Source organism: Corapipo altera, unplaced genomic scaffold, assembly GCF_003945725.1.
Source record: "Corapipo altera isolate COAL_440 unplaced genomic scaffold, ASM394572v1 316, whole genome shotgun sequence".
Lineage (NCBI taxonomy): Eukaryota > Metazoa > Chordata > Aves > Passeriformes > Pipridae > Corapipo > Corapipo altera.
In genome coordinates, this window is record NW_020884974.1 from 1,667,225 (window position 1) to 1,676,301 (window position 9,077).

A 9,077-nucleotide genomic window follows, 5' to 3' on the forward strand; every position below is an offset into this window, starting at 1 on the left:
CTCTACATTCTCTATTCTCTACATTCTCTATTCTCTACATTCTCTATATCTTCTATATTTGATATATTTATCTAGAATATGTATTAATATATAATATAATTATACTATATTTATAAATAGGCTATATTTATATATATTACATATATATACTGATATATCCCTATAGAAATATATATATAAAATACATATATATATGAAGGCCTTTATAGGATCTGTTTGGAAGTGATCTTTCTTTCCTGCAGAGAATGGACACCACTTTGAGCAACATGAAAGAGAAAACCAATAATGCCCAGTGTGCTCTGCCACTCTTTACGTGTCTCCACGTGAAACCAGACGTGTCAGAGCTGATGTTTGCAGGTATGGCTCCAATCTGGGTGTTGGGTCACTTGTGGGAAGAAGAGAGAAGTGTGTGGATCACAAAAAAAGCCTATTTTTTAAAGGAAGGACATGGAGCTGCTGGAGAGAGTCCAGAGGAGGCACCAAGATGAGCAGAGGATGGAGCAGCTCTGCTGGGAGGAAAGGGGAGAGAGTTGGGATTGTTCAGCCTGGAGAGGGGAAGCTTTGGGGTGACCTGACTGTGGCCTTGCAGGACATGAAGGGGCTCCAAGAAAGATGGAGAGAGACTATGGACAAGGGATGGAGGGACAGGACACAGGGAATGGCTTCCCACTGCCAGAGGGAAGGATTAGATGGGATATTGGGAAGGAATTGTTCCCTGGGAGGGTGGGGAGGCCCTGGCACAGGTTGCCCAGAGAAGCTGTGGCTGCCCCTGGATCTCTGGAAGTGTCCAAGGCCAGGTTGGATGGGGCTTGGAGCAACCTGGGCTGGTGGAAGGTGTCCCTGCCCATGGCAGGGGGTGGGACTGGATGGGCTTTAAGGTCCCTTCCAACCCAAACCATTCTGTGGTTCAGGATCACTTACTTGGGTAGGTGGATATTCCCTGGATTGGTGCAGTATTTGCACCAAGGTTACAGGGCTGTGGAGAACAGGCATCAGATGGATGGATTCCTTGTGGCACACCATGGAACTGAACCTTTGCTTGCTTTTAAGATGCATCTTTTCTTGTAGATGGAGAGAAAACAGCCTGTATTTTGGGTCCACAACCTTTCCTTTCTCTATCATTCTTGGCTTTGGAGACTTGTTCTTAGACCATTTTGGAAAACTATTGTTTTTTTAACCTGAGAATAAGTCTGACACCATAACAGCCCTGAGAAGTGGAAAGTGGTGGCCAGGTTTTGTTCTCTATATGTTAAAAAAGTGATTTCCTAGCAGTTGCAAAGAATATTCCTTCCCCTTGAAGGAGCTGAGCAGGAGTCAGGATAAAAAGGAATCTGGTGTCTCCAACAGGGAAAAACTGCTTAACATTAATGTATCAAAAACCTAAAGGGAAATGTCTTCAGTCATACAAGATTATTCCCCTTTCTAAGAAGGGTGAAACTACCACTTAGACTTGATGATCTTAGAGGTCTTTCCCAACCTGAATGATACTGTGATTAAAATGGAACAAACAAATTAGATATATTGCCTGTTTTTTACCTCTTGCCCAGTGTCAGCTGCTGTTGGTGATGCAGGAGTGGCTTTTGCTCCTATTTAATCCATAGGTTTTAATCCCATCTAGAAACCTCAGTTTAGAGTGGGTCCAGTTGTGCAGGATGCTACACAAAGGATGTGTCTGTCTACATATAATTCTATACAGGACTGAGAAGGGAAGTACCAAGTGGTTTGCCCAAGGTTTATAAGTCATTGTGTTTCCTAAAATGATTATTAGGAACAATTGCTCTCAAAGCTTTGGTTGTAATGGAAAATGAGGTGTAAATTAGGCTAAATTTGTCATGGGAAAATGTCTTTAACTTTCCTACTTAAGAAACTGATACCTTTTTGTTGGAAAATAGAAGTATATTGAGTTTTAGATGAGCTGCTGTTTTTCTACATTACTTATTTACTGCTTTAAAAACATCTTTAGTTAAGAATGACTTTGTCTAAGCAAGACCAGAAGCACCTGAAGGCCTTACTTTGGTCTAGAAAAGGTGTTGCCTCTGGGAGTGGATCTTGGGTTTGCTTTTTTGGGCTGTCATCTGTATCATTCTATAGGGTGCTGGATTTTATTGTTTCTATTTTAGGCTTTTTTCCCCCCCTCTTATAGAACTGAACAGTTGTGAAAGATACAGTAAGTTTTGAGCAGAAATATTTATTTTACACTTCCTTATTTACTTGATTATGGTTGGAGGCAAGACCTTCCCTGTTGAGATGTGTTAATTATATCAGATAACAAGATCTCCTGTTTCCCTCACCAAGAGCATTTGTGACCCCATGTGGTGTGGCCTACCCAGAACTGCACTCACCATTTTAACTGAACATAATTAGAGTAATTTAGTTAAAGACAGCTCTTTACTTTAATTATGACAGCTTCTGTAATGATAAAAAAAAATACCTGAAGATACTGGTATCCAGGGTTAAAGAGGGAGTGGAACTGAATGTTTGGTTTGGATTTGGGGGGGTTTGTTCTTGACAGTCATTACAGTAAATTTATGTCTCTGAGAGTGAGTCTGTTGCTCTCTAAGTGCTACAGAATTAATTTGGGAAGCCTTGAGGGATAAATTCCAGGTTTCAGAGGGACCTTCCAGTCTCTGTTAGTGGCCACTGTCTCAAGGAGCTTCTGGAATGGCAGAAACTAATGCTGAAGCCCTCTAATTTTAAGGCAGAGACTTTATTTCCCTAAGCAGGGTGTGAGATCTCAGAAATTCTCTTCAAGCTGAAGGTGGACTCTCAAAGGTTAAATTAATTCTAAGTCTCCGTTCAGCTTTGTTGCCCCCTGGTTCTGAATATCTAAATATTGGCCCATTTATCCAGCTAAAGGGAAGTACTGTGACATTCCTGCACTGGGTCTTCAAAGGAATTCCCTTCTGCTCCAGCGAGTGTGAAGATTTGGGGGTGGTTTATTTGGAAAACACTGTGTTGTGTTTGACTTAGCATTGATGAGCATTGCCCTGTGGAGTTGGGATTAAATCTTTCCCTTTCAGGACAAGTGTTCACCTCACGTTCAACAGGAATATCCTGAGGGATGGATGGCATTCCATGACGTGGGGGGATTTTTCAAAGCTGTCTCTTTTGCCTTTCCATTGCAGAATTATTTCTGACTTGTTTACACGAGCAGTCAAATCAATCACTGCTGAAAATAGGGAAGGGAAAACAGATGAATGGGTGAACGACTAAAAATGTAGGATAAATTTGGGTTGTTGTTTGCTTTTTGAAATGAGTTCTCTGATGTAAGTGACTCTACTGGTATCAAAGGAAGTATTTCCAAGTCAGCTAAAATCCATTTTCAAAGAAGGCCTACATCAGTAGAACGTAAATCACTTATGAAATTTTCTACCAAGATCAGAAATGCATTGAATATGAAATATTCCATATTTTTCTTGAGCTCTGTTCAATAAAAAAGGATTTAAAAAAATATTTTTGGCAGTGTTAGAATTCACAAGTTTATCAGCTGCCTCTCAGCTTTGCCTTTGCATTTTAGATTTCACCATAAACTTTAGGTTTGGGTGGAATCCAAATACCTCTCCTAGAATATTTCACAACTTCTGTGATACTCAATCATTTTTCTGCCACTTTTATCCCTGCTTTTCACATTTTTGATAGAATCACACTGAAAGAAAAGAAACTTGGCCCTCAGACCCACGTTACACTTGGTGTGGCAGGGAATTATGGTGAGGCTTGAGATGGAAACCAGATGTCATTGTGTTTTTCTCACTCATGATCACTCCTTTAATGCTTCTGGTTTTACAGCCTCATTTTTTTTTCACCAGCTTGATTGTGATAACAGAAAACGAGACTGAGAATTCCTTCCCTGTTGAGACATCACTGTCCTGCATTTGAAATGAACATTTTGGCTTCTTCAAAGCCTTCTTGTTGGTTATTTAGCTTCTCAGTTCACTACAATTTCTTTGCTTGCACAGAGGTTTCATTCATTTCTGTGTTTTTTCCTTCTCAGTTCTGTTCAGGTTGAGATTGCTGACTAAGGCCAATTTTGTTTCTGATTTTGCAGACTGGGTGGAATTCAGTCCCTATGAGATTGGTATGGCCAAATATGGCACTTTTATGTCTCCTGATTTGTTTGGCAGCAAGTTTTTTATGGGGACAGTGGTGAAGAAGTACAATGAAAATCCCTTGCATTTCCTCATGGGTGAGTATGTGACAGAAAGAGGCTTAAAAATAAAAATTATTTCAGTAGTTCATGGACAAGGGCTTGTAAATGCAGTCACAGAAAGTGTGAGACAAGAAGTCAAGTTCTCATTTTGTTAGGAGAGATTAATTGGAAAGATTTCACAGACATGGATTGGCATTTCTTGTTTTGTTTCTGGTTTGGACATCTGAGCATGTTCCAAAATCAGAGGTGTGTTCAGAGAACAACCAACTGCTTAAATACATTATTAAAATATGTGGACTTTTTTCTTCTACTGACCTCCATTCATTACTTATTTCCCTCTTCCAGGTGTTTGGGGCAGTGCATTTTCCATATTATTTAACAGAGTGCTTGGTGTCTCCAACTCTCAGAATAAAGGTCCCACCATGGAAGAAGAATTAGGTAATATTAGTAAATAACTCTGCTGTGCAAAGCAATTACTGCCAGGATTCAGTGCAGTCTCCCTCTGTGGGAGGATGGCACTGCTGGGAGTCATTTAATTAATTACCTTTAATTGCTGACCTTGCAAGATGCTGCAGGGGTAGGGAAGGAGGGTTAGGAGTGTTCTTTTCTTCCTTTCACTTTTGTTTCTGCTCAGTGATGCTGCATTACATACACATATCCAGCTCTCCACAGGAAGTTCATAGCATCCAAATCCTCCTTTTATGTTGTTATGCTGATTTTTGGAGATCAGAAGCTGACAAGGACTCAATAGTCACTTATGTAGTCTCTTGACACTGCACTGTTTAATCAAGGGATTAGTAAAACAGTCCTAAATTTTATCATCTCTGGATTGTTAATGTTCCATTCTACCCACAGTCTCCTGGTATCTGATTTAATGATTTTGGTTTCATTCCACACTCAAATGGTATGATGACTGGAAGGAAAGAATTTTGACTTGGAATTTTAGATGGACTTTATTGTGTTTCATTCAAGAATGTAGTTAATGGTGAAAGGTTTTTACACTTCTGTTTCCCATTCAGAGGGCAGCATTACAAGGAAGGACCTGGCCAATAAATAAATTTCACTTGACAGCCAGATTTTTCTGAAGAGCAAGAAAAAAAAATGGATATTGAGATGATTTATTAAAAAAAAACCCAAAACCAAAAAAAACCCACCACACTTGTCCTTAGGTGTCTGTGTCTCCTAACTGATGGAATTCAGATGTTTGATAACCTCCTTATTTATGGATGAAAATAAGACCTCTGGGTTCCTATTTGTGATGAGTGTTAACACCTGCTCCTGGAGGATCCCTGTCCATAAATGTGATCATGGAAAAGTGTGTTCCTGCTTTTTAAAGATATCGAGAGACAGAATGTTACCCGTCATCTCTGACTCATTTCACATCTCAGTTTAAAAATACCCTGGGAAGTGGGATCAGCTCTGAAAATATTAATGTGGCTTCAACCCCAGAGCTGAAGATGTCCCAGTGGGGGACACCCAAAGTGAAGGCCAAAATTCCAGGGGACATCAGAAGAGCTGGTGCTGCCCACAGGATGATGTGTAAATCACACCTGGGAGGGTAAACAATGAATTTTCCATGGGGGTTGCTGTAAAGAGATGATTTGATATCCAAAAAGTGTGATTTTTGGCTTTGTTAGCCTCCATTTCTGGTCAGGAATTTTTGTTTTGACCTGTTTCCTCTGCCATGGCTCAGGAATTTTTAGGTGTTTGTCCATTGAGGGTGTTTTTGAATAGTCATTGAGGACCCACTGAGTACTGACAAGTAAAATCAGTGAAGGAAAAATGTAATGACTCAACTTTTGTGATTTTTGTGGGGACTTCTGGAGTGTGGGATGTAAATCTAAGGGGGCATAACCCTCTTTAGAAAATAATCTCAGATGCTGGTCATCTGTATCCAATATTCATTCCCAAGCATAATGAAGCTGTGGGTTTATACACTTGATATTACAGTGACTGTCTTCAATTTTCTCTCTCACCTTAGGGGAATTAAATTTAGGCTTAGCAAAAAAGTGCAAAGTGTAATTGTCATTGCTTTAATACTGCACTGGGTAGAAATTACAACCTGTATTGGAATTTGCAGCCCAAAGAATGGGAATGCCACCAGCATCTACTTATCCTTCTGTGAGAGAAAAAAAGGTGTTATTTTATTTTATTTTCATTTTTTAATGGAAAAAATCAAATAGTTGATAATAATTTCACTGGGAAACAGCCCACGTTCAGTTTATTTTAACTGGCCTCAAGTGATTGGACTGCATGATCTTGGAGTTCTTCTCCAACCTTAATGATTCTGTGACATTTCTATTAGAGATGATTCCTAACATACATTTTACTAGGGAATAAAAGGGTTTAGTCTTCAGAAGTCTTCCCCTGGATACATTTTCCTCACTGGAATTCAGTGCCTGGCTCCAGTCTCTGTAGGATAAAAGCTTCCAAGATGAGGCTACTCCTAAAACACTGGGAATCTACTGTATTTCAAGACAGGCTGCCCTCCACAGTTAATGAAAATTATAATATTGCCAGTCTAAAATCCATTCTCACCTGATTTCACCTCCCCCACAAAGCTGACCTGGGGAGTGGAATGTGCTGCTGTGTCAGTGTTCATTTTGCCTTTGAAAAACAAAGATTAACCTCCCAAAATGCAGATTTTTGCCAGGGAAGCTCACTCATTTTTGGCTTCATTTCTCTCACTTGATGTTCTGAGATGCAAACCATATTTTCTACCTGTTTAAGTGCACTGCCTTTATTTTTCACACACACTCCAACAAAACTTCCATATTATTTTGGCTTTTGTTCTCCCACTATTTTTAAGGGTACCCATTCATATGTGCATGAATGATGTTAAGCATTCCTCTTTTTTTTTAAAAAAAAAAGCAGATACTTAACAGAGATCAGTGTTTTCTTCCTAGTTCACTAGGAATTATTGAGAGGACAGAAGCTAAACATCTAACTTTTAATCACTGGGAATGAAGTGTGTCAGACACGTGGTGCAGAGGGGGGTGAGAGGTACTGCTTTAGGATTACATTTTGTTTTCTCAGCCACAAATTTGGAGGCTAAAGCCAATATCTGCTGCTCTAATGTCCATAGCAGATCCAGTCTTTTCAGCTGTATTTTCTATTGCAAAGACTGGGCCAGTTTTATGACTCAGATTGCTGTGAAATTCTGAGCTGTTGTGAGAGTTAAAGCCCAGCAGTTTAAAGGAATTTTATATTTCTTTTAACAGAAAATATCAGGCTAAAGCACCTCGTAAGCAATGACAGCTCAGACAGTGAAGATGAATCACAGCATCCAAAAGGTAAAGAAATTATCAGTTTTCATTTCCTAATTTCCCTTTTTTCTGCAGCTTTTGTGTAGCCCAGCAGGGCTTCTCAGAGCTCCGGAGTTCCACGTCCACCCCAAAATGTGGTTTGCTGAGCCAGTGAGCTCCAGAGGTGTGTTCCCAGCAAGCAGCTGAGCTCAGAGCCACGTTGGAATTGTCACCAGCCCAGCAAACTGAAACTTTCCATTGTTTTCAAGGGCTTCTTGATCAAACACTCACCCGAGAATGGTTTCATTTGTGGTTCCAGCATTCACAGGTGTCTTCTAGCACCTGTAGAAATGACATCTGATACAGGAAATTCCCAGAGCTTGGCTCAAGTGTTTGTTAACAGTGCCCAAATCCAGCTTCCCAGGAAAGGCACAACCACAAAGGGAATGCTGGGAATGGGAAGAAAAGATCTGATTGAAAATTATCTTGAAGTATCTAAACCAGCTGGGGATTTCTGTGGTTTTAGTCAGGGGCTCAGTCTCAGCCTAATAATGCTTTCTGATGATATTTTTGGGGCCAACAATGATTTTCAACTGAAAAAACCCCCTGGTTATAATTTTAACAACCAAAACAAAGATGGGAATGCAGCTGTTTGTGATTTCAGGATCTACAGGAAGAAAAGAAAATCCTGTGTCATGAGACAGGGAATTATGTCACTACCTCAGTTCCATGATTACTTCTTCAATTCCCCCTATGTGTAAAATAATTTTGTAGGTGGTACCACATTTTGTGTTTATTTGTGGGTTTCCTGTTTAATCACTACAAGCCAGCACCAAACACTCCATTTCCCTCATAGTTTGTAGCCATAGTGAACTACCTACAAATCTGTGATTGCAAACACTTGGCAATCCCTCTCACTTCCATAGAATGTTGTACAGATACTGAACCTCTACACTTTATGGTGCTTGTTTTCTCCCTCCTGATATAAAAAATTAGCTCCATTAAGGCTTGGATTAAAGAGGCATATTGAAAAGCTGTATTTAAAGTATCAAACTTGAGCCTGAATTATCTTCTTACACAAAACACCCCAAAAATTTAAGTTTTGACAGTTTATGAATGCAAGGTGGTGCCAATCCAGGTAATTTTTACTGTGAGCTCTAGCTGCAGACATCAAAGTCTGATTGCTTCATTGTGCTCTTCAGGTAATTAAAACCAGATATTAATTGTAGTCTGCAGTTTACCGTAAGTGTATTTTCAGATATTTTAGAATTCCCATGCTAATTATTTTTAGTTTTAATTATTTTAGCGTTTCCATGCATTCTTTTATGCCGTCTGAAGGAAAAATGGGTTTCTAGCTATCAGCAAAGGATGGAGAAGGCTGTCAATGCACATCCAGAAGAATTTAGGTCTACACAGAGCACAGATTTTGGCAACTCAGGTCTATCTGTCCCTGAGCCCAGGAGAGTTGCATTCTGAGTGCTAGCACAGAGAAAGCCTCATTGTCCTGGTCCAGACAGGTCATCTAACATGTTCCCAGTGTACTTTCCTGAGGGGCACATCCACACTGTTACACTGCAGATGAACAGTCGAGGGTGGATTGTCTCCGCTCCTCTGAAATGGTTGCAGCAAAGCTCCCTCCCTGAGCCCACAGCTCGCTGAAAGGATGCTGGGACATTATTTTTCCA

The 9,077-nt window shown here is 40.0% G+C and overlaps 1 protein-coding gene across 1 annotated transcript in view; it reads left to right on the top strand.

Annotated features, from left to right (window-relative positions):
• PLA2G4A (phospholipase A2 group IVA) overlaps nt 1-9,077 on the top strand; it is a 61,485-nt gene that overhangs the window by 41,486 nt on the left and 10,922 nt on the right. The window contains exons 9-12 of the mRNA XM_027665318.1: nt 243-357; nt 4,046-4,183; nt 4,493-4,585; nt 7,369-7,448. Coding sequence (XP_027521119.1) covers nt 243-357; nt 4,046-4,183; nt 4,493-4,585; nt 7,369-7,448 — 426 coding nt within the window. The remainder of the gene's footprint in view (nt 1-242; nt 358-4,045; nt 4,184-4,492; nt 4,586-7,368; nt 7,449-9,077) is intronic.